Raw genomic sequence first — 25,378 nt, 5'->3', positions numbered from 1 at the left:
GTCCAGTGGAGCAACATCCTGCGCTCTTCAGAGGGGCCCCCAGGAGGACCAGGGACTGGTCAAAATGCTCTGTGATCGTAACCAGCTGGAAGGTCTCCTCCAGCAGAGTCAGGTCAGTCAGCCTGGAAGAGTTCCACTGCTGACTGTTGCTAGCCAAATAAAGCTCTTTCTCAGGAAATTATTGGTCTCTAGGGCCTCAGAATGACTCTGGTGAATCCAGGAAAAGGGTCAAAGCTGAGTTGTGCTCTGTTGCCTATTTGGCTTGGCTTTATGCAGGAACAGTGGAGGTGTTATGAGAGAAAACGCACTCAAATGTCCATTGAAGCTCACGAAGGATGGTGATATAGATGGCGTTTTAGCTGTCCCACTTCTAGATGCATATGGCGTAGAATGTCGTACTAAGAGGAACCATTGGGTAACTCATACAGTGGCCCTGAAGTACAAATTTAAACGGTTAATAGGAAAACACAAAAACAAATCACAAAAGAAAGCAGGAAAACACAATAACAAATCACAAAGGGAAATAAAGTAGCCTACAAGGATTTAACTAAATATTAGTAAATATTTAATAACAATATATTGGGCAATTTTAAATAATATACTGCTCAGTATTGTTATTCCTGTACAGTCACAAAAATGGGTTACATAAAAACTTAAGACACCAGAAATGTAAACGGTTACTTAACATGAATGCTGAACCAAATGAGATACCTACAAATATATTCAGACAGGGGGCCCCAATGTCCCGATGAAACCAGCCAAAGGGTATTTACAAAGTTAAGGGGCCAAGCAGTACAGGGTAATCTCTCAGCAGTCCAGCTTGTGACCAGAAATGGCACTTTTCCAATACCTACATTACAACTAAGTGCACTTTCCACCAGAATGCAACGTAAAGCTACTCAGCATGGGACCCTACACAGTGCACACAATGCAGGTGTAAAACATTTGACCTAAAACTACCAACAAAAAGTAGGTCCACACTATTCATTCACATTCCTAAATACTTTTTCAGTACTCCATGTACTTTTTGACATTGTGTGTGCATACATACACAGCACTTACACAGAAGCTTCCACCATCATTTAGGAATATGACTCTGAATACTACATTATTTAAATTTTATGAGGTATTTCGTATGATAATTAGGCCTATTTTACTGTTACATGGTGAGGTCAGGGTCAGTGTTGTTTAGACCCGCAATAGCAACATGTCAATTATTTAAAGTATTTAAGGTTTATTTAGAGTGGCACCCTACTATAGGCCTTTTGAAAAGTGTCCTATAAGATGTACTAAACTAAGTGTATAGGGATTAAAGAAGTAGGCTAATCCTGGGGCTTGGGCATGGAGGTTTTTAATTATAATAATAATAATTTCTACCATTTTCATTTACCAAAAAACAAATTGTTTACTCTTCAGTAGGCTATTGTGTTAAGCAGATTGATCAGTAGTATAAATCACCCTATAATTAAATAGGCCTATATAAACATAGCTGGAAATGAGATGTAGCCAGTAGCCTAATACCAAAAGATGCACACATCCCAATCTCCATGACTGTAGCCTACTAATAAGCTTGGCCTTATGAATTGTGAGTATAATTGAAGTTGGCTATTGGAGTGTCTTCTCTTCACGGTGAAATAAAGGCGCAGTTAAACGTTCATTCTCCCATCCCCCACGCCAGCTCCTCGCTCTTTCTTCCCCCACTGTAGCGCAGCCTTTACTGGGCATGCGGGCAGTGAGTGAGACGGCGGGTGGGGGCGCTGCAGAGTCGCACAGGCCGGTCCCTGCGATACAATCTGCCGAGAGAGGGGGGTGAAGGAAAAACACCAACTGGGTAGGTCGGTCTTTGTTTCTGGCTAGGAGGAAAAAAACGAGAGACGTTGCAACCGGCGAGGATACAAACATCGCTTTTCGCCGCTCGTGTAAGTCCATCTATGTTTTGTTATTAATACGAGAGGGTTTCGCTTGTATTTCTCGATGTTCTCGGAGCATACATTTGCTTCAGCAAGGCTTCTATCGTTGAGGGAAAAGACGAGACCGACATTACAGCGGGCGCTGCTGCTGTGGCGCGACCAGTGTGCAATGAATGAAATTTGTTTTTGGAAATGTACTTAGAGCGCAGCGACGAGCCAAGGGTACGGGAGGCGCGTGGGATCAATCAGCTCTGGCGACCAGTGGCAGCTCTAACCTTACGCATATCACAACAACAAAATAAAACAACACATTTTTTGTGCCTAATTGGCCTGGTAGAGCATGGCCGTGCTAGGCTAGCTCGACTAGCTCGTTAGCATGCTAGGCACCGTCAGCAGCCAGCTTATTTTGTGGTGTAGACACAGGCTGGGACTCTTTGTAGCCTTACCAACTAATTTACTGTAATTTTACGACGCAAACTTCGTGTGCAGTGAACACCGGCAAAAGACTGTTACACTGTGTGATACAGGAGATGAAAACAATCGGTTTACAGTCGGCGAACCAATTCGTTCAGTATGAGCCTCGGCTAGGCCCTGCTAACCTAAGCAAGGCTATAGAATGCTAATACTTGTTAACTTAATTGTTATTTTCCTGTAGCCTAAATGTAAACAATGTAACATCTGGAGTGACGCAATGATTTCAATTTTAACTACTGTTATATCAGCCACTTTTAATAGACGTCTGTTTGTGTCAGCAGGGGTTGTATGCTATGTTGAGTTGAGCCTTGTCTACTTGTTTTTTTTTAACCCATCATTTATCATTTTACCCATAGAGTGATGTGACCTCTCAGTGACCCACTGCTTGAATGAAGCTCTCACATATTTATACAGTTAACATGTACTAAGTGCCCGACCTGTTGCTTACAAGTCACATCAGTAGCCTACTGTCAGTGTTGTAAATTATGAATTAACAAGGGGTCAGGATTGGACATGTTTGTTATGACCGAGCCTACATCCTACAACATCTTTCCAGTCATTAGTTGATGTTTTGGAGGTATTTGGTTGTTGTTATACAACAGCAGAGAGGTGTTTTGATTTGCACCAAACAAAACATTTGGAGAAACACAACATGCACACTAAAGCGCAGAGGTTTTAGAGTGACTTGATGAGTAGGCTACTCTGCCAACTGTAGCCTACATACTTCATGTGTGGCGCTGTAGTTTGAAAGAGGTGTTGATTGAGTTTTTCATATGATATATTGGGCTATAGTAGGCCTTAGCAGAACCCACCCAACCTGCTCTGTTGAAATTCTGCTTCAGAAGAGATTGAAATGGATGACCTGTCCCTTTTTTAAATTTCCAGAAATGATCAAGAAAGTCTCCATTAATCTAATTATCACTGTTTTACTCAAATACTTGCTACATTTCTAAAATAATCCAATATTATCATAGGTGGCATAGTAACTTTGTAAAATGGACGCTTGATGGTGTTTTGTCCCTCCAAACGGAGCCTTGGAGGCAGCGCTGCCTGGAAAACCCTAACTGGTGTCCCCCCGACAGTGCCTTCCAGGCAGCGCTGCCTTGAAGGCTCCGTTGGGGGGGCGGAGGGGGACAAAACACCAAGATTGACTTTGAAAAATAAAGTAGATATGCTTCATTTCCAATAATACAATTATGAATTTCTCTTCACAGGGGTTCTTGCTGCTACCACACATTCCCAGTTTCCCCCTGAGAGATGTCAACTCCCGACCCTCCGATGGGGGGGACACCTCGGCCCGGACCCTCCCCGGGCCCAGGGCCGTCCCCAGGAGGCATGATGGGCCCGAGCCCATCTCCTGGCTCCACTCACAGCATGATGGGACCCAGCCCGGGACCTCCTGGATCTGGACACCCCCACCCTTCACAGGGACCCTCAGGATATTCTCAGGACAACATGCACCAGTTGCACAAAGTACGAAAACCTTTTTTGTGGTGCTACTTTAATTAATTGATACATGCACCTCTTATGTTGAAAGTACACTAAACGGTACCTCTTATATTTTACATTGTTTTACAATTAGAAGCCCCTTTTACACAGAGATTGCAGCATATTGACGGAACAACATCACTCCAATATGCCGGCTTTGCTTGCTTCTGTGTTATTTACACAGAACCAAGCAACGCCGGCCTGCTGGCGCATCAGTAGCTCACACACAGCGTTCCGGAATGAAAGAGGTGCTTGTAAACAGCGTCAGGTGTGACGTAAACATTTAGCGCTGCGCCAGTCAGCTGCTTTACAACAACAACACTGGCAGGTGAATTGAGAGCAGATGAGTGCTGGAGCTTGCAGTAAGAGGGTCGTATTTTACTGTCCCCACGATGTGCCAGTTGATCTCGCTACGCGCTGAGTCCAACATCACTGGGACTGTTAACCAAACTGACATAATCAATCCGCTTCACCTCTGTGTGTGTGTGTGTGTGTGTGTGTGTGTGTGTGTGTGTGTGTGTGTGTGTGTGTGTGTGTGTGTGTGTGTGTGTGTGTGTGTGTGTGTGTGTGTGTGTGTGTGTGTGTGTGTGTGTGTGTGTGTGTGTGTGTGTGTGTGTGTGTGTGTGTGTGTGTGTGTGTGTGGGGGCTTAGCCTAGCCTAGCTTTCCCATTGTACAACTTCCCCTGGGCAGAAATAGACTCATACACTCTGCAAAATGAAGCGCGGGGGTTTGGATTGAGCAGCGGACTTTATGACCAGCTAGATTATACGCCTTTCCTTTTATTTGGTGATTTTTACGGGACATCAGGCCACCGTGATTAATGATAAACACATGTCAAAACTGACAAAATCAATCCGCTTCACCTCTGTGTTTGTGTGACAGGTTGGCTGTAAGCGAGTTTCTTTGTGAGAGCAGAGATCTGCTATTAGACACACATACACGTTACTGTAGGCAGAAAATAAAGTGTGGATATACGCTCAGACTTAGAATAATAATAATAGTGGCGGCGATCCGGTAGCAGCCGCTTAGCTTAGCTTAGCCTAGCTTTTCCATTGTACAACTTCTACTGGCCAGAAATAGACTCATACACTCTGCAAAATGAAGCGTGGGGGTTTGGATTGTGATCAGATAGATTATACGCCGTTCCTTTTATTTGGTGATTTTTACGGGACATCAGGCCGCCGTGATTAATGTTAAACACACGTCCTTCAACTGCTAACATGGTCGCATGTTTAGAACGTAGGCTATGGAACGTCAAACGCCCCCCTGTTCCGCAACAACAAGCTGGAGCATTTAAACAGAGAGGCGGAACTGATTGTGTCGGGAATCTTACTACCCCCCGAGGTAGTAAAATTCCCGGAACAATCACTCGCACCTTTCTTCCCTCGTTCCGCAACGGTCGCATTTAAACAGCAGGGCGGAGGGCCGAAAGGCCGGCATATTCCCGGCTTTCACTGGTTGTGTAAAAGGGGCTATAGATATTACGAAATTATTGTTTGAAGGCAATTTTCAAATAAATATTCTGACCTTTGCATCACAATGTTTTTAACAAGCGGTTATTGTCTTTTGATCAGCCCATGGACGCCATGCATGAGAAGGGAATGCCCGATGACCCCCGCTATGGCCAGATGAAGGGCATGGGCATGAGACCAGGGGGTCACCAGGGGATGGGGCCCCCTCCCAGCCCGATGGACCAACATTCCCAAGGTAACGCATCCCAAAGACAGTGTGCTTCATGTAGCCTGTGTATTAAGTTCCAGACTAGATGGAACATGCTCTCAATAAAGTAGGAAATACATGCTGGTGTTGGAATATATTTTTGGTCTCAAGGTTGCCAGTTTGAATCCTTGGATAACTTTTAAGTTGTGTACACACTACACAGTCAACACGAAAGTGAAGAAAGATAACAATTACAGATCTCTGTTTGGTCCCCGAGAGGCTCCAAACAGGAAAGAACCGACGTCTCAGTCATGTAGACACACTGTACTGTGTGTGAACCCATCCAGCCGGTTTCTCTTCTTGTATTACTGCTCCTTTGGCAGCGTGAGCAGACAGCAGTGGGCAGGACAACAGGAGGGGCGGGGCTGTGTGTGTGCGTGTGTGTGTGTGTAGGGACTTCCCCTTTCAGACAGCAACAAAAGCAGCTGCATCTACACAACCACACAGTCAGTAAGCAAAAAAGGGACACAAATAAGAGCACTAAAATGACATGACTGCATTGTGTATGATATAGACAGGGTTTTATGATTGATGTAGGTAAAGAGTGTTAGGTTCAGTTGGCATTTTCTGGCCATTTTTATTAAATAATATAAAACTTCATTTTAGTTAGCTTAAAGTCAGATTTTTAAAAGCCATAATGGTGGTCACACATGGCTTTGTTGTTGAAATGCTTTAACACTTTTCTCATGGTCTTAATGTTCTCTTTATAGTATGAGGAACTATTTTAGCAAAATATGCTAATATACTTTTTAGTAAATTTATTTTTATTGCTATTTTATCTGTGTCATTATTTGTGTATCTGGGTGTCTATGATCTAGGTTTCTATTGTTTTTCTCATAGTCCTATATTGAAAATGAGGTTCCTACCTCAATATATTGCTCAGTTAAAATAAAATAAAATTAATCATTTTCATGTTTCTGTTCTGTGTTCCCCAGGTTACCCCTCTCCATTGGGAGGTTCGGAGCACGCGCCCAGCCCTGTCCCATCTAACGGCCCTCCATCTGGCCCCATGATGCCCGGTGGCCCCTCTGGCCCTGTGTCTGGCCCTATGGAAGGCAGTGGGGACCCTAACCAGGGAATGGGTCAGCCTAACCGCGGTGGGCCCCAGGGCCCAGGAGGCCCCGGCGGCGCAGTAGGCGGACCGGGCGGGGTGGCCGGACCCACTCCTTTCAACCAGAACCAGCTGCACCAACTCAGGGCTCAGATCATGGCCTATAAGATGCTGGCGCGCAGTCAGCCCTTACCAGACCACCTGCAGATGGCCGTGCAGGGGAAGCGACCCATGCCAGGGATGCAGCCACAGCCCATGCCCAACATGCCACCTACCACAGGGCCTGGAGGTGGGCCCGGAGGAGCCCCGGGACCAGCTCAGGCCAACTACAACAGACCACATGGTCAGTAAAGATACACCCTAATTAAGCCTGTGCTTTGTTGCTCTTAATTTATTTATTTTTATCCAAACACTTTTTGTACACAAAGAAAGACAAAGAAAGCAGAACATTTGATGGCTCAGCAGAGACACCTGGTGGCTAAACGTGAATTAGTTTGTTTTTACCTGTCCAAGCATTCACTGATTAGCTGAAAATGTAAATGATTTTCTTGTTTTAGGCATGGTGGGCCCCAATATGGTCCCTCCTGGACCAGGAATCCCACCAGGTATGCAAGGCCAGCCTACCAACGGACCCCCCAAATCGTGGCCTGAAGGTAAACTTAGCCCGCATTCCAAATCGCAAATGATTTCTTTTTACTACACTATATACTACAGCTGACCATACAAAGTATGTATTTTGCATGCAGTTGGCACACAATTGGGACATAATTTTACCTTTTTATTTTATTATAACATTGCACCTTGAACTTGCCCCTTGCTTTGCATATCTATCATTTGCTGGTTGTTTTAACTCGGAGGGTCTGTCAATGTGACGTAACTTCTGGTGAACAGTGGATTGTGGGTCAGAATCACCAAAAAATTATGCTGAATTACACACGTCAAATTCACCACTGGATGTAGTAGCACATCCTGGTATTATTTGAACGCAGCCTTGGGTTTGAAGCTCATCTCAGTCAGAGCTGTGTGTTTGTCTATGTGAACACAAAGCAAAGCTGATTCCTTCTGCTTCCTCTTCCTCTAGGACCAATGGTGAACGCTGCTGCCCCATCCAACCCTCCTCAGAAGCTGATTCCCCCTCAGCCCACTGGCAGACCCTCTCCAGCTCCTCCCTCCGTGCCCCCCGCTGCCTCCCCTGTAATGCCCCCTCAGACGCAGTCCCCCGGACAGCCAGCCCAGCCGCCTCCCATGATGCTTCACCAGAAGCAGAACCGCATAACGCCCATTCAGAAACCTCGCGGGCTGGACCCAGTGGAGATCCTCCAGGAGAGAGAGTACAGGTCAGAAAAAGGGGACTTAATTGTACAAACGTTATATTAATTTTTTTAAACACCAGAAATCACAAAACTGTTCCTTGCTTGGAGGTGTCTTAACAATTTCACTCCTGTTATGTTATGTTTTTAGTTAACCCATTGATGACTATGGCAATCTAGGATGCATGTCCTTAATGCCTGAGGGTTTTCTGAAAAAATAGTATGAATTGTAAAGTCTACCAAAACCTTAATATCTAAGCCTGTGTAGCACATAGAAACATGAAATAAAATACATTTAAAAGTTAAGGTTCACAGGTTTTATTTAAACATGCTCCCTTAGCGCTTACAAACCAACACAGTTTTCTAAAAATCGTCAAAATTAGATGGGGGAGAAAATAAATAATATAAATATTTAAAAATAATGTGCTAAACGAGGTTATAATCCTGCTTCCTTTTAGCATGGATAGTAGTGACTGAGTGTGCAGTGGAGGGATAAAGATAGACAGATATAGGAAGGAGAAGATAGCTTTATTTTATTATTTAGTTCAGTTATCACTGGCACCATAAATCCGACTTCCCAGTACAACTGGAACGCAGACTGACTCCGGCTGTCGGGAGCCGATCAGCTGGTCCAAACGGCTGTATACCACGGAGATGAAAACGAAACTGAAACTTAACTATCGCCTGGCTGGGCTGAATTTGAGTTGGAGCAGCAAAATATAGCCTAAATTCATAAATATTGTTAATAAATAGATGCAATGTGTTGTGTGATTTTCGTCAGTAGCCTATAGTAGACCTAGATTCTGCGCTCCGAACGCCACTAACTGTTCTGTAATACACTATCGCCGACACAGCTGGCGTATTTTTTTTATTATTATTTATTTATTAATTTTTTGATTGCCGTGATTTTCGGCAAACCACACATTTTTTGGGTGGTCACGTGGTCTTAAAAAATCAACAAAACCCACCTCATGTGTATTTGAACCAATAGCCCCTTTTACACAGCCAGTGAAAGCCGGGAATATGCCGGCCTTTCGGCCCTCCCCCCAGCTGTGTAAATGCGACAGTTGCGGAACGAGGGAAGAAAGGTGCGAGTGATCGTTCCGGGAATTTTACTACCTCGGGGGGTAGTAAGATTCCCGACACGATCAGTTCCGCCTCTCTGTTTAAATGCTCCAGCTTGTTGTTGCGGAACAGGGGGGCGTTTGACGTTCCATAGTCTACGTTCTAAACATGCGACCATGTTAGCAGTTGAAGGACGTGTGTTTAACATTAACCACGGCGGCCTGATGTCCCGTAAAAATCACCAAATAAAAGGAACGGTGTATAATCTAGCTGATCATAAGGTCCGTTGCTCAATCCAAACCCCCGCGCTTCATTTTGCAGAGTGTCTATTTCTGCCCAGGAGAAGTTGTACAATGGAAAGCTAGGCTAGGCTAAGTAAGGGATAAAGTATAGCGAACGGGTCACTTGCTAGAAATAAAGACCGAAAAGCTGAAGCAGGAGCACGACGCGCAGCGGAGGGCTCTTGTTCAGCTTGAAGGTCGACCTAGTAACGGGGGAATAGTCTGCTCGCCCCGCTAGACTGTCTGCTTCAGCTGACTGAAGGCTCCGGCTCAGCTGTTAGCCACAGAGCTACTGTTTTGCTAACACATTCCGCCGCCGCTATTATTATCCTAAGTCTGAGCGTATATCCACACTTTATTCTGTCTACAGTAACGTGACTTCACACACTGTGTGTATGTGTATGTCTGATTGGCAGATCGCTGCCCTCACAAATAGGCCTTTCACACCAAAATGAACCAAGAGTCAGTTCCAGGCTGGTGTTGGGGTCAGTTCAAAACTGGTTACAGCCTTATCCCAGTTATGAACCGGTTGGTTTCACATCGACCGGAGACAGCCATGGAGCCGGCAAGAGAGCAACGTCATGACGTCACTGTAAACGTGTGTGTACGTCACCCGACGCCGCTGCTCTTGTGGCTAACGCTAAAGCTACCGCTAGCTTTAAGCACAACAACAGCGGCGAATACGTCTTATTTTTACACTTGTTGGCTCTCGCTTTGCTTTCTTAAGCAAACAGGACCCATACAGCGTATTCTCGCCGGTCAATTTGATCGCTACGTTCGGTAATTATGTTATGTTTACGTCTCGTAGTAGCGGTGTTTTTAAATATGGCGGGCATGAGGTTTGAGTTGCTCTGGTTGGTCAGGATAATCCCTCCCCCAACCGTTCGCGCAAGCAGTTCTTATCAAACCCTGCTCAATCCTGGGGTATGAGTTCTCCCGGTTTTTACGGCCCGGAGCAGGCTCTCTGGCGGTGTGAAACCAAAACACTGGCTCTAACTCCGAACAAGCCCAGAACTAGCTCCGATTTTGCGGCGGTGTGAAAGGCCTAAAAGAGACTCGCTCACAACCAACCTGTCACACACACACACACACACACACACACACACACACACACACACACACACACACACACACACAGAGGTGAAGCGGTCGGATTGATTTAGTCAGTTTGGTTAACTGTCCCAGTGATGTTGGACTCAGCGCGTAGCGAGATCAACTGGCACATCGTGGGGACAGTAAAATACGGCCCTCTTACTGCAAGCTCCAGCACTTCTGCTCTCAATTCACCGGCCATTGTTGTTGTTGTAAAGCAGCTGACCGGCGCGGCGCTAAATGTTTACGTCACACCTGACGCTGTTTACAAGCACCTCTTTCATTCCGGAGCGCTGTGTAAAAGGGACTACTGATGCGCCAGCAGGCCGGCGTTGCTTGGTTCTGTGTAAATAACACAGAAGCAAGCACAGCCGGCATTTTGGAGTGATGTTGTTCCGTCAATATGCCGCAATCTCTGTGTAAAAGGGGCTAATGACGGTGCATTCTATGTTGCCCACGCCATGAAAATTAGATAAAGTAACAATGCTGCGTGACGCAGCATCAGGCAGGAGATACAATGTGGCATCGCGCAGCAGCCGTCATCAATGGGTTAAATGTGATTTTTTTAAATTCTTACAACATATTGTATCTCTGTACCCCAGTTATTTTGCCTTTTTAATTGTGGGTCACCAGCTTGAAAGGGAGGAAAATAGTGGTTTGCATTTTTGGTCCTGATTTAGAATAGTTTTTTATATATCTGCATTCTTTAGGTTACAGGCTCGTATTGCTCACCGTATCCAGGAGCTGGAGAACCTTCCGGGCTCACTAGCCGGTGACCTGCGCACTAAGGCCACCATCGAGCTCAAGGCCCTGAGGCTGCTTAACTTCCAGAGACAGGTACAATAGACATATAGCTATCATCAGTTATCTGGTATTCTCCAGCGTCGCTGACCCAACATTATTTCTCCCAGTGGAATAGATGTAGTATTTAACATGTCTCGTCTCCCTCTGCCTACAGCTGCGTCAGGAGGTGGTGGTGTGCATGCGCCGTGACACTGCTTTGGAGACCGCCCTCAACGCTAAGGCCTACAAGCGCAGCAAACGGCAGTCTCTGCGCGAGGCCCGCATCACAGAGAAGCTTGAGAAACAGCAGAAGATCGAACAGGAGCGCAAACGTCGCCAGAAACACCAGGTACGCCATGGCCACATGTAGAAAGTCTATAGCAAGGTGAAGGGGTTTCAAGCTAGCTTTTTGTAACCGTTTTCCCTGATTATATCTAATGAAACACATTTCCTATTTTTGGTAACTTTTTCTTTTGCTTGTCGATTTTGACATGCATTGGGTCAAGAGAGCATAAAAGAACAACTCGTATGACAGAGTAAAAAGTGAACGATAGAGTAATGAGGAGACATGATGTCCATAATTTATTAACGGTGGTGGCTTTGCGCGTCCTTCTGTCGGCAGGAATACCTCAACTGCATCCTGCAGCACGCCAAGGACTTCAAGGAGTTCCACCGCTCCATCACGGCCAAGCTCCAGAAGGCCACCAAAGCTGTGGCCACCTACCATGCCAACACCGAGCGCGAGCAGAAGAAGGAGAACGAGCGCATCGAAAAGGAGAGAATGCGGAGGCTGATGGTGAGGCTTACAACATAATATAAGTTTGTTTGCTATGAAGTGGACAAAAATGGAAGTTATGTTTTAGTCCAATACAAGCTGACCTCTCTGTGAACCTTCTCCCAGGCTGAAGATGAAGAAGGCTACCGTAAACTCATTGACCAAAAGAAAGACAAGCGTCTGGCCTACCTGCTGCAGCAGACGGACGAGTACGTGGCCAACCTCACTGATCTGGTGCGCGCCCACAAGGCCGTGCAGGCTCTCAAAGACAAGAAAAAGAAGAAGAAAAAGAAGGTAGATGTTTGCAACAGGTGTTTGCAATTTGATGCCTCTCTTTTTGTAGTTAGTTTAAATTGCTTTTTTCATCTTAACATTTTTTTTTCAGAAGCCAGTGACCGTGGAGGGTGGTGCCTTGGGACCTGATGGAGAGGTGAGTTTGGACGAGATAATAACAGTCTTACTGTTTTTTTTTTACACAGTACTCTGTAGAATTTTCAGTTTATATTTGACATCTGAATACATATAGTTAAGATGCTTATTATGTATATAAATGCTTTTAAAATCCAACCGTTAACACAAATCTTGAATTCTGAGTAATTATGTCATTATCTTGGTTCGGCCCAAAAAACATTGAGTCTACCGCTAGATGCAGACAAGGATCTTTTGACAAAATGACAGTGCTTTTGCCCCGGCACTTTTGAGGATTTTCGCTCGACAGAAATTAATGAGCCGCGCAATGTTTTTAATTTATCCATCATCTCCTTGGTAACCAGATACCATCCTCAGACGTGTATCATCCAACCTCTTTATAGCGTTTTGATTTGTATTGTTTCCTAATCTAGATAGTCGGGGCAATAGTCTGGAAACACTTTTTTCCCCCGTACTCTTTTCTTTTTTCCATAACTATCTAGACTTGTAAATTACTTGAATTCAATACTGTATGTTTCCATACTGCGTAGGAACCCTTTTTCCAATGTTTAATTTACTTGTATTTTTATGTCCTCTCTTCTCCCAGCCTTTGGATGAGACCAGTCAAATGAGTGATCTGCCTGTAAAGGTCATCAACTTGGAAAGCGGAAAGATCCTGACTGGGCTGGATGCTCCTAAGGCCGGCCAGCTGGAGGCTTGGCTAGAAGTCAACCCAGGGTCAGTGTCACGTCTGCCCTAAAGATCACTTAAGCTAAAGGATATACCCAATGTTTGTTGAAACCTGTCATTTAAATGTTTGGAGCTCATGCTGGAAGTAGAATGCCGCTCTCAAGCCTTGTCAAAAACACTTTTGCTCCTCTTTCAGATATGAAGTGGCGCCACGTTCAGACAGTGAAGACAGTAGTTCTGGAGAGGAAGAGGAGGATGAGGTACCTACACAACATGGGAGAACCCTACTTCTAGCCAAAATGCTTCTGTGAAATGTCTTTTAGTTTTCTGACCCCTTTTTTTCCTTGTGTGTCAGGAGGAGGAAGAGCAGCAGCCTCAGCCCTCTACAGCTATACCAGCTATACCGGCTGTAATGGAAGAGAAGGTGAAAATTGCAGACCCTGAGACTGAAGAAGTGAATTTAGGGGATGTCAAGTGCATCATCGAGTAAGATTTTCTTGCTATTAGTTCTTGCTTCACTGCCATCTTTGTTGACAATAAATGAGACCAAGATAAAGTTACACAAAAAAATTGCTTTTTTTTTTTAAAGCTCATGCTTTTTACAATTTTTTTCATCCTCTAAATATTTTTACACCAGACACGCCAAGCAGGATGTGGATGATGAGTACGGTAATGCAGCTTTCAACCGAGGCCTGCAGTCCTACTATGCCGTGGCTCACGCTGTCACCGAGACAGTGGATAAACAGTCCTCACTGCTGATCAACGGGCAGCTCAAGCAGTACCAGGTATACACGACCAAAACATGCCGTAAAGAGTAGAATCACGTTGTCATTTATCAGGGAATCAGACGGAGGTTTAATGAGTAGAGTGAAGTGAACCCAAAGTAACTTGGACCCGCTCTCCGCTCAGGTCTCAGGTTTGGAGTGGCTGGTATCGCTTTACAACAACAACCTGAACGGCATCCTGGCCGACGAGATGGGCCTGGGCAAAACCATCCAGACCATCGCCCTCATCACTTACCTCATGGAGATGAAGCGCCTCAACGGGCCCTTCCTCATCATCGTACCTCTATCGTAAGCCCCCACCTCCGCTTCAAAAGGATATGTTTACAGGAATTCCAGTGTTTGTGTTAATACGCTGAGTGGAATTGAAACAATTCTGTCGTGCCTTTTGTTTTTAGAACTCTATCAAACTGGGTCTACGAGTTCGATAAGTGGGCGCCATCTGTTATCAAAGTTTCCTACAAGGTCAGTGAACACCTACTTGGTATATTCTGCCGTGACAAAAGAACCTGGTCAATGATGTAATGCAAATCAATTCTGTTTATTTTCAGGGTTCTCCACAAGCTCGTCGCGCGTTCGTTCCCCTCTTGCGCAGCGGCAAGTTCAACGTGCTGCTCACCACCTACGAGTACATTATCAAAGATAAACAAGTGCTGGCAAAGGTAAGGAAGCCTCCAGATTTAGTTTAAGGTTCTATACTACATACAGGTTGTTCATCCATGCATCCGTTCCTGAAACTTGGCTTCTACGTATGTTTCTCATTGTAACTTTACCCGTTTTTTTTCTTCCCAAAGCTTCGTTGGAAGTACATGATCGTGGACGAGGGCCATCGAATGAAGAACCACCACTGTAAGCTGACCCAGGTCTTGAACACACACTACTTGGCCCCGCGGCGCGTGCTGCTCACCGGCACTCCGCTGCAGAACAAGCTGCCCGAGCTCTGGGCCCTGCTCAACTTCCTGCTGCCCACCATCTTCAAGAGCTGCACCACTTTCGAACAGTGGTTCAACGCCCCGTTCGCAATGACGGGAGAGAAGGTGAGCTTCGGTTGGGGGTTAGCTGCATTAGACGTGGTTGTGAAAGTGTGGTCGTTCTTAGTATTTTCAAATGGATCACCATGTAACTAGGCTGAAGTGAATTGTTTTTTTAATGTATCCCTCTCATCCCTTTTTGTTTCTTCAAGGTGGACCTGAACGAAGAAGAGACCATCCTTATCATTCGGCGTTTGCACAAAGTGCTCCGGCCTTTCCTGCTGCGTCGACTCAAGAAAGAAGTGGAGGCCCAGCTGCCCGAGAAGGTCAGCTTATATTCACATTTCTTGAACTTGCTGGTTATACACTTTTATTGAAATAAAACAGCCTTTATCAGTTTTATGTATTTCAACTGTATTTTCATCACTTGTTGTTACTTCATTACTTCTCTGCACAAATGCTACATCGCATCACTTGGTGACAACTGACTTGACACTATTTTTCAAGATAAAATATTAAATCATCATCGTTCCCCTTACTGTTTACAGGTGGAGTATGTGATCAAGTGTGACATGTCCGCCCTACAGAGGGTTTTGTACAGACACATGCAGGCCAAGGGAGTCTTGCTCACCGACGGGTCAGAAAAAGACAAGAAGGTATGGAGGAGGAGATTATGTCTTTTTTAGATTTCATGCAAGAAACTGTATTTTGTAGACGTTTAAAGTATATTTTTACGAAGATGTAACACTTAATGTTGTTTTTCCCCCCTTTTAACTATTTTAGGGTAAGGGTGGCACCAAGACCCTGATGAACACTATCATGCAACTGAGGAAGATTTGTAACCACCCCTACATGTTCCAGCACATTGAGGTACCAAACAAAAGCTCTGCTCTCTTAATAATTCTAAAACATTCTAATAAAGTACACTAGGAGAGAAATAAAAGAGAGCATGCAGATTGACCTTTTTTTTCAATTTTTTTTTTCTTACAGGAGTCCTTCTCTGAGCATCTTGGTTTTTCTGGGGGAGTCGTATCTGGGTATGTAAACCTAAGAAATTGTTTGTTAACACTACAAGCGGGTGTGTGTACATATTTTGAATCCTGGCTCATATTGCTCCCTCTGCCCGTGCAGCGCTGAACTTTACCGCGCCTCTGGGAAGTTTGAGCTGCTGGATCGCATCCTGCCCAAGCTGAGGGCAACCAACCACAAAGTGCTGCTCTTCTGTCAAATGACCACCCTCATGACCATCATGGAGGACTACTTCGGCTTCCGTAACTTCAAGTACCTGCGTCTGGACGGTGAGACACCTCTCAACAAGGCTAAGATTTTGGGCTATGAGCTATTTGTTTTATTATTTCTATTAGGGCTGTACATGCGTATTAGCTTAGTTAACCATAAATGTTTAGGAAAAATCAATGAACAAAAACCATTGTTTGTTTGTTTTTCTTTGAAAAATTGCGTTTAAACATTTCTATAAACGTTCACACCCACAATTCCTATGGGGTTGGCACTTTTTACGTCTTAACACGCAAACCTTCCCCCATCTTCACATAGGAACCACTAAGGCCGAGGACCGTGGCACGCTGCTGAAGACATTCAATGACCCCGCCTCGGATTACTTTGTGTTCCTGCTCAGCACCAGGGCTGGAGGCCTGGGACTCAACCTGCAGTCTGCCGACACTGTCGTCATCTTTGACAGTGACTGGAACCCACATCAGGTACTCGCATGCAAACACATGTTGGTATTGTGGTATCACGATATCAGGAAAACATGCGATATGCGATAACATTGTTGAATATTGCAATGACGATATCACTTGCGATAATTAAAGATTGGGTATACATTGTCCGCAGAACGTTTGTGTATATTTATACTAGAGATACTAAAGATTCACAACGTTGGCATCGTTGTCTGTGGCTACACACTTGCTGGTCTTCATGTAAATCCCACCTGGCCCAACACAGTAATCCAAGAGCTTTACCATCTGAGCCACTAGCCTCTTCATGTGGGGGGTGGGCATTACAGCTGTAGGGTCTTATCTGAATGGCCAACTATATTGACATACAGGGACTGACTGCACGGCACATGGAATAGGCTCCCATTTGTATCAGTTCATGCAGTCTTTGTGAAACGTATACACAGCGATGTCAACATTTGCAAATAATAACAATAAAAAGACACATTTTTCGATTTATACAGTATTGTGCAGCCATAGCATCAACATAGGTCTCGGTTATGGCCATGACTATAGTGAATATACTGGGTTTCCATTGCAATAAAATACTGTTAACATCACTAATGTCACCGGTCAACCATTATTGTCAAAGTAACAAAAGTCACCACACGCAATCCCTCACCCCCTTAAACTAAATCCTTTTTGTGCGGCCTTCCCTTTGACAGGACTTGCAGGCCCAGGACCGAGCCCACCGTATCGGCCAGCTGAACGAGGTGCGCGTGCTCCGCCTCTGCACCGTCAACAGCGTGGAGGAGAAGATCCTGGCGGCGGCCAAGTACAAGCTGAACGTGGACCAGAAAGTCATCCAGGCCGGCATGTTCGACCAGAAGTCCTCGGGCTTCGAGCGCCGCGCCTTCCTACAGGCCATTCTGGAGCACGAGGAACAGGACGAGGTTGCTACTCCAGCAGGGAGCGGCACCAGGGGGGCGTGGGTGGGTGTGATCTCGACCCGTACATCAATTGGCCCACCCACCCGCATCTGCCTGTGCGCCTGCCCCTGCTCTTCATTCTCTAACCCCCCCTTTTTCCATTTTCTCCTGTTCTGTCTCTCCTTTTTTCCCATTTTTTCTCAGGAATTGTGAGCTTTCATCCATCCATTCATCATCCATCCATCCAGACCTCTTTCTCTTTCTCCTTTTATATATTTCTGCTTCTACACAAACCTTCAATGGTTAATATGATACCCAACTAGGGATGGCCATTTAGAATTTTTTCTTTAACCGGTTAACCACAAGAATTAACGGTTATTAACCGGTTAACCGTTAAGATTTAATGTAGCCTATTTATAGTGAAATACATGAAACATTATAGCAGGGCTCCTGACCTTTTTTGTTCCAAGGACCTGCATATTAATTTAAAAACAATTCAGGGACCAGTAGCCAATTTAAATGCCTACATTTTGACACGGCACCTTGTCTGTTGTGAGAAGAGGTCTAGTATGCGAATGTAGGAGCAGAAAGTGCAATAAGTGACTGAAAAGGGACATTTACACACACACAGGCTTAGGGGATGGGTAGCCTACCGAAACCCGGTGCTAAGTAGTGCTGAGCACGGGGGAACATTTTGAAAGGCCGTAGTATTGATAAGCTCCGACGTTATCAGTACTGCATAACGGTACTTTACGCTTTTGTTTATGACGTATTTTTGCTATTGATCCTCGCACACAAGCATGGCAGACCTCTCTGTGTCTGTGCTGGGGCAGGCACTCACTGCCTGTCTGTCACTCTCTCACACTCACTGAGACGGTGATAGATGCAGAACAGCATCCACCTCAAGAGGGCTAATGCTAGCGCTATGTTAAGCTAGCAGGAGCCCACACTGTTAATTAAATTATACAAACACATGGCAGGGGAGTGTTGTGACCATAAGTTTTGACTGGCTATCTTTCTGGGAGCGTGCTATGGATCTATTATAAAGTTGAGAGTAGCCTACACAACTCTTTTCATTCTTTACCGACAGTTGGCATTCTTATATCCGGTTTAGCGATATCAAAATAAGAGTCCGGATTTTAGAGAAATTAAGATGATTACATTTTTTTTAACCGTTTAACCTTCAGTATTAACCGGTTAAAGATCTTCTTAACGGTTAACCAGTTAACCATGGACATCCCTATACCCAACCCTTCACACCGATAGAAAAACCTTTCCATGTTTTTTCTTCCCCCCCCTCCTCCTGCTCTTAACTCTTCCTTCCATTGATACTTTTTAATGTTTAAAAGCAGCCCTAGTATTCATTCAAACAGATGAATATGCTAAGCTTTGGTCATTTAATTCAGACTTAAACATGATGTTCACACTGCCTTTTGTAAGTGAAATGATAATATGCTATTTTATATTTCATAATATATTTAATATTTAATGACTTTTTTTCACTTTTGAGTAAGTGAGTTTTTTAGTTAAGAGACTTGAGGCTCTGAGGTGTCACAGTAAACTGCCTTCAGTGTCCTGTTCCCTCACAGTGTCCTTTGTCCACAGGAGGAGGACGAGGTTCCTGATGATGAGACCGTCAATCAGATGATTGCCAGAAGCGAGGAGGAGTTTGAATTGTTCATGGTTTGTCCCAGCTTACATATCATTAATGAGACGTGTTGTCATTTAAAAAAAATGTGACTCCCACCAGCCCCCTTTTTTTTTTTTACATCTTTTTTCTATTCCAGCGCATGGATCTAGACAGGCGCCGCGAGGACGCCCGCAACCCCAAGAGGAAACCCCGTCTGATGGAGGAGGACGACATGCCAACCTGGATCCTGAAAGACGACGCCGAGGTGGAACGGCTAACCTGCGAGGAGGAGGAGGAGAAACTGTTTGGCAGAGGCTCCCGCGCTCGCAAGGAAGTGGACTACAGCGACTCGCTCACTGAGAAACAATGGCTCAAGGTGGGATGTTGTCATGTTATTATAATTTTTTTATGCTTACATTTTTATTGAGATTTTCAATACGATCAAACGGAACAATACAGCCAGGAACAGTTACATCAATCCAACAAGCAGCGTTGGGAATGTTACTTTTAAAAAGTAATTAGTTATAGTTACTCACTACTTGTTCCAAAAAGTAACTGAGTTAGTAACTGAATTACTTTATAATAGAAGTAACTAGTTACCAGGGAAAGTAACTATTTGCGTTAGCCTACTGTAAAAACAAGTTGCTATATGTCAAAAAAAAATGATTTTTCTGAGCAGTTTTCACAAGTCAGTTGAAATGAGTAGAACAGACAGGTAGGCCTACTTGTAGGCTACATCACCGTCAATATTTATTGCACATCAACAGACAGCAAGAGGTTCATCCTGCACTTCAAGTATTTTGTTCTCAACAAACGTAGTTGAGGAAACTGCTGGATGTACCGTGCTGATCTGCTATATCACTAGATTCACTTCAGGGGTGTCGGCTAAAACACCACTTAAGGCCAAAAACGTCAGACTATAAAGCATGAGACGATGAGAGGTGGAGTAAGGATTTATCCTATGTTTATTTCCTTCTTTAACATGCACAGCAGCATACAGATCCCAGGAAAAGAACAATAGCAATATTCGGCTCGTGATGACACGCTAAACAGCTGTTGCAACCGGCGAATCGCGGCCGTTTAATAACGTGCATAAATTATAATTTATAGCGATCGGGAAACTGCACTTTCCCACAATGGCGATGCAAACAAACTCGGGGAAAGCACGTTTCAACCGTGGATTGATAGGTGGTTACTGCGGCAACGTGCACGCTCACACAACAGAGAGAAAAAGAAAAAGAAACTTCACTAAACGGGCGCTGCGGCTGACTGACGTGACGGCGCTAACTGACAGTTATAATGTCATCCACACTGAATAAAACACAACTTAAAACACACCGGTCTCCTCACTAGCAGTTTGTGTAGTATGGAGCCAGGGATGCGTTCGGATTACACAGTTTATTCAATCAAGTCATAGTAACGCACCGCATTTAACGTTCAGTAACGATAACGGCGTTGTAACGACTGAAAAAGTAATTAGTTAGATTACCCCGTTACTGAAAAAAGAGCAGCGTTACCTAATGGCGTTATTTTAAACGGCGTTATTCCCAACACTGCCAACAAGTAATGGCTTTTTTCGCTGCCCATTTTAGTATTTTTCTTTTAGGTGTCTATCGTTTCCTGTTATTCCCTCTGGTAAATCACCTTAATGAAGTTACACACATGTTAATGGTATCTGCAGCCCGATAATCTGCTGCATTTGACTCCTGATGTTGTCATGTTTCAACACAGCAACACAGCAATCTACGGAGGCGAAACGATATCAATGTGGAAATTTTAACCGGATTTATCTCAATTTCAATTGTTTCTTCTCTCCACAGGCCATAGAAGAGGGAAATCTGGAGGACCTGGAGGAGGAGGTGCGCACCAAGAAGACCACCAGGAAGCGCAAGAGGGACCGCGATCACGACGGCGGGCCCTCCACGCCCAGCTCCAGCAGCAGCCGAGTGCGGGAGAAGGACGATGAGGTGAAGAAGGCAAAGAAACGAGGCCGCCCGCCCGCCGAGAAGCTCTCCCCCAACCCCCAATCCCTCACCAAGAAGATGAAGAAGACCGTCGATGCCGTCATCAAATATAAGGATGGGTAAGGAGACTCCCGTATGCTAGCTGATTTATCAAAGAGTGGAGTCAGCGATTCCAGGGAGAATGCTTGTTGTCCAAATCCCTTTTTTCTTGTCAAAATTTGTGAATATCTTCTCACAATCTACTACCTGTCCGTATTGTGTGTGTGCGCTGAAATAAAAATCTGGTGTTAATAAGCAGCCCAAGGTTCTGTAAACGAGTTTAGTTTGTAAAGAAATGTGGTCCACCCTAGCTAGAAACAGAGCTATAGATCTAGGGCCCAGGCTATCTATTAACACTAGATTTTTTTTTATCAGCGAACACACAGTACGTACAGATAGCAGATGGTGAGGAGATATTCAAAAAGCATTCTCCAGAATCGCTGACTCCACCTTTTTTAAGGCCTTTTGGAGCTATCCATGCTGAATGTTAATGAAGTGCTATACATTGTAATTGTTGGTTTATGAAGTTCTTATTGTATAGTCAGCATAGACCCTCAGTGATATGTACTAAGGGTGCACATGATTTGTTTCAGCACCAACGGGCGACAGCTGAGCGAAGTCTTCATCCAGCTGCCTTCTCGCAAGGAGCTGCCAGAGTACTACGAGCTCATCCGCAAACCAGTGGACTTCAGAAAGATCAAGGTGAGGCAGAAAAAAGTCTAATCTACCAGCTCTTCATTGAAAAAGTAAATTTTTAGCAGTTGCTTTGCTTATGCTTTTTCATCTGGTTATCAACTGTGGGTCTGACTGTGTCCTTCCATTGTTCCCCTCCTTCTATCAGGAGAGGATCCGGAGCCATAAGTACCGCAGCCTCAACGACCTGGAGAAGGATGTGATGCTGCTGTGTCAAAACGCCCAGACCTTCAACCTGGAGGGCTCTCTGGTGAGTTATGGCCCAAGGCACACACACTCAAACAAGCACAACAATGGAAGACAGTTAAAATCATTAGCATTTATTCTATTTATTTAGCTTTTCCATCTCATGTCTGCGCTGTGGAGTAACTTTCTCTTTTCCTTTTTTCCATCAGATCTACGAGGACTCCATAGTGCTGCAGTCTGTCTTCACCAGCGTGAGGCAGAAGATCGAGAAGGAGGAAGAGAGTGAGGGCGAGGAGAGCGAGGAAGAGGAGGAGGAGCTGGACGAAGGCTCTGAGTCTGAGAGTAAGTATGGAAAGCGCTGAACAACACTGAAGCTTTTTGTGTCAACCGCCACACAAACATGTTTTATGACGGAAGGTCCATTTTTTATTTGGATTTATTTATTTTTATATTTTTCGTCAGCTCGTTCTGTCAAGGTCAAGATTAAGCTGAGCCGGAAAGAGAAGGGCGATCGAGCAGGGAAAGGACAGCGGCGGCGTGGTCGCGGCGCCCGCGCTAAACCTGTGGTGAGCGACGACGACAGCGAGGAGGAGCAAGAAGAGGTGAGACACACATACACAAGAACAACTTCCCGTTTAAAGCTTGAACTATTGAATACTGTTAACAGGTTGTTGAGGTTGCCAGTGTGTGCTTGCGTTAAGATAGTAAAAGTGAATCTCTGTTTTTCAGGAGCGCTCGGCCAGTGGCAGCGATGAGGACTGAAGTGAACCACTTCTGATTGGACCAACAGCCCACTGAGCCCCTTGACTGAACTTTATATATTTTACTTAGATACAGCAGGGAGAGACAGTCAGTGGAGAAGGCCTAGTTTTACCTAGATGAACTGATTTTTTTTTTTAGTGGGACAAGTGTATTCTCATTAAAGTATACCATTAATTAAAAACTGATAAAAAAAATAAACTAAAATATGAAATATGAACCATCCACTTCCATATTTAAACCATTTTTCCCCAGTATGAATAGTAGTGTGTCTCTTTGCCTTTTTTTGTTTTTGTTTTGTTTTCTCCTGTAAGTGGAAATTGACAGAGCCTGAATAATAGACTGATCGTGGGCCATAAAGACAGCTAACTGTTTTTTTAAGTGGTATTCATATTGTCGTCTTTTTACTTTTGAGACTAAGCAAAACATGTGAAACCAGGAGTCACTGCGTTCCCGAAGTCCCCTTTTTGAATGCATGTCGTGCGTGTCTGTTGAAATGCACCTGGATGTGTCTTTGCTATTATCTCTGTGTTTAATTTAAGACTACAAGCGGGATGACGGTACATCCCACCCCGCAGCCCCTCCCTCTCAGGTCGTGTATGTAAAGGGGGAGGGAGGGATAGGACCCATTTTCTCGTGTCGGTGTCACTGGATTCCAAAAATTACAATAAAGGCATCTCATGATTAATATCTGGTCTTCACCATTTTTATTTTTTTATTCCAAAATGCAACTAGTCAAGGTGAATAACTGCACTCATTGCATCTGTACACTAGATGGCCTACCGAGATCAGTCAGCTTCTTGGTCAAGGTTTGTTTACATCCTATAGTCCTCTTCTCACAAGTTAATGTTATGTTTCAGGTCCAACATAGTTTTCAGTTATTTCTTTGCTTTTATACCTCATCTATTGAATTATCATATATACACTATTTTGGTTTCCAACCTTTTCTTTAAAAATACTTGCAGCCTTTTATATGAAGTTATTCTCGACTTCAAGACCAACAGTCATGTTACATGTGTTCATTTGAATAATTTGAAAAAAAAAATATAAATATATTTAAAAGTGAACATTTTCCGCATTTCTTTTTCTTTAATTGAACTGTCTAGTTTCTGGCTTGGTCAATTTTGCCTTTAAACTAAGTAGTAGTCTATCCATCTCTATTTCAACCATTTATCTGTTAAACCTTTAGCTGACTATGTCAACCCTTTATACATAGATTTAGCTATAAGATCTATTCATTTATTAAAGGTAACTATTTCACTTGTTTATCAATTACTTTCAGGTCACTATTTTACCTGCTTATCTATGATTGCAGTCACTTAACTTTACATCAGATGTTTATTTACTACACTAACCACTTGTTCATTGTTAATTACATTTGGCTTATAATTTCAACAGTTTAATCCTTACCTTTTAGCGAACTATTCTACAATTCACAATTGATCTTATACGTTAGCCTACCTTATGACATGTTTAGCAATTACTATAACCTATTTTAATAGTTTATTACTGCTGTTTACTAGTCTTGACTAAAAATAGTCAACGATCCACAATCTTATCTAAATGATATCCCTGCTACCAATGCATACTCTTTTTCATGCATTTTCACATAATAACATATGGTATAGGGTTCAAGATTGGCAGCTGTCCCAATACGTGGAAATATTTTTTCAATGATAGAAATATTAATTTTCTTGCTAAATCTTTCCATATACCGTGGCAACTTCCCAAGTACCTCCCACTGCAGGAGTGCTTCTTGATCGCTGATCTTCTGATCTTCTCCCAACCCCATCTCCACTACTCAGGTTACTCCTTGACCCTGACACACATATATCATCCTTTTTCCCCACACGTGAATTTGCAAGTATTTGGGGCACGAGCCCCCAACACGTGAACATACATTATGGCCTATATCTAATATACATCGGCTGTTTGTGTGTGTGTGTGATTTCTAATGCCTTAGGATAGTTAGAGGCACAGCCCCCCTCTTCCCCAGCATGATTCCCCATGCAGACTCACTTTCCTATGTGAATGTGTGTTTGTACAGTTGTGGTTGTCATTATTCCTGGATACATTGGACACTTCCAATGTAAACATTCTCTATTTAGATCTATAACTCACCTAAAAGATTAGACTGTAGCCTTGTGTGTTACAGGATTTCTTAGCTGAATCCGCAACAACAACACAATCTGACTAGTCCTTGGAGGAGCTAAGGCTTTCTATTTGCTATTTATTGTTTCTTTCCCTTTTCAACACAGTGTTTTGTCTTATCTTCTTCTCTAGGGCCAAGGCGACAATGCCAAATGTAACTTCCTTCATAAAAATGGGTTATTTTACTCTGCAGCCACTCCCTATTCAAAAGTCACAATGCCAGGTGGACAATCCAGAGGTCTGTCCCTGTGCTGGCAGGTGGCAATTTTCAGTGCATGATGGATTGCTGGACTCATGCGGAATAACGTCTAAAATACTGAATGATGTGGGACTCAAGCCAGGGTTCTATGGAAAGAATTTTTTTTAACTCAAGCTCACCCGATCTCACCCCGGCTTAGCTATTCTTGAGCAGAAGCCAGAATCGTGCTTAACTGCATGGGAGAACCTTATTTAACCTTGAAGGGAAGACACAGAGACAGAAAATCAGTTGCAGCCAACACACTGCTGACACTTTTTGTTTGGAGAAGGAGGGAGGGAGGGAAAAGGGGGTT

The 25,378-nt window shown here is 44.0% G+C and overlaps 1 protein-coding gene across 2 annotated transcripts; it reads left to right on the top strand.

Moving 5' to 3' along the window:
* The first annotated feature begins 1,800 nt into the window (after nt 1-1,800).
* Nucleotides 1,801-23,412, top strand: smarca4a (SWI/SNF related BAF chromatin remodeling complex subunit ATPase 4a). 2 transcript variants are annotated; one of them, XM_080044301.1, is made up of 34 exons: nt 1,801-1,919; nt 3,599-3,857; nt 5,448-5,580; nt 6,528-6,986; nt 7,201-7,296; nt 7,725-7,980; nt 11,102-11,228; nt 11,350-11,523; nt 11,797-11,970; nt 12,076-12,243; nt 12,338-12,379; nt 12,965-13,095; nt 13,244-13,307; nt 13,403-13,533; nt 13,685-13,832; nt 13,957-14,120; nt 14,228-14,294; nt 14,381-14,491; nt 14,624-14,866; nt 15,013-15,126; nt 15,349-15,456; nt 15,584-15,670; nt 15,791-15,837; nt 15,932-16,098; nt 16,355-16,518; nt 17,202-17,468; nt 19,011-19,088; nt 19,193-19,411; nt 20,856-21,118; nt 21,632-21,740; nt 21,880-21,981; nt 22,127-22,259; nt 22,380-22,519; nt 22,647-23,412. In XM_080044301.1, exons 2-34 carry the CDS (start codon nt 3,642-3,644, stop codon nt 22,677-22,679), a joined length of 4,935 nt encoding a protein of 1,644 aa, XP_079900427.1. In that variant the 5' UTR covers nt 1,801-1,919; nt 3,599-3,641; the 3' UTR covers nt 22,680-23,412. The 2 variants fall into 2 exon arrangements, with proteins under 2 accessions (XP_079900427.1, XP_079900426.1); XM_080044300.1 differs by having other exon boundaries at nt 12,335-12,379.
* Nucleotides 23,413-25,378: the final 1,966 nt, after the last annotated feature.

The sequence above is a fragment of the Ammodytes marinus genome (assembly GCF_949987685.1).
Source record: "Ammodytes marinus genome assembly, chromosome: 16".
NCBI lineage: Eukaryota > Metazoa > Chordata > Actinopteri > Uranoscopiformes > Ammodytidae > Ammodytes > Ammodytes marinus.
This window is presented reverse-complemented; position numbering and strand designations above follow the sequence as displayed.

What these genes read in the sequence shown, in the direction of transcription:
- smarca4a (XM_080044300.1), top strand. Translation starts at nt 3,642, where the DNA reads ATGTCAACTCCCGACCCTCCGATGGGGGGGACACCTCGGCCCGGACCC. An exon ending in TCGCAATGACGGGAGAGAAG is followed by an intron (nt 14,867 to 15,012) that starts GTGAGCTTCGGT and finishes TGTTTCTTCAAG; the next exon opens with GTGGACCTGAACGAAGAAGA. An exon ending in AGGAGTTTGAATTGTTCATG is followed by an intron (nt 19,089 to 19,192) that starts GTTTGTCCCAGC and finishes TTTCTATTCCAG; the next exon opens with CGCATGGATCTAGACAGGCG.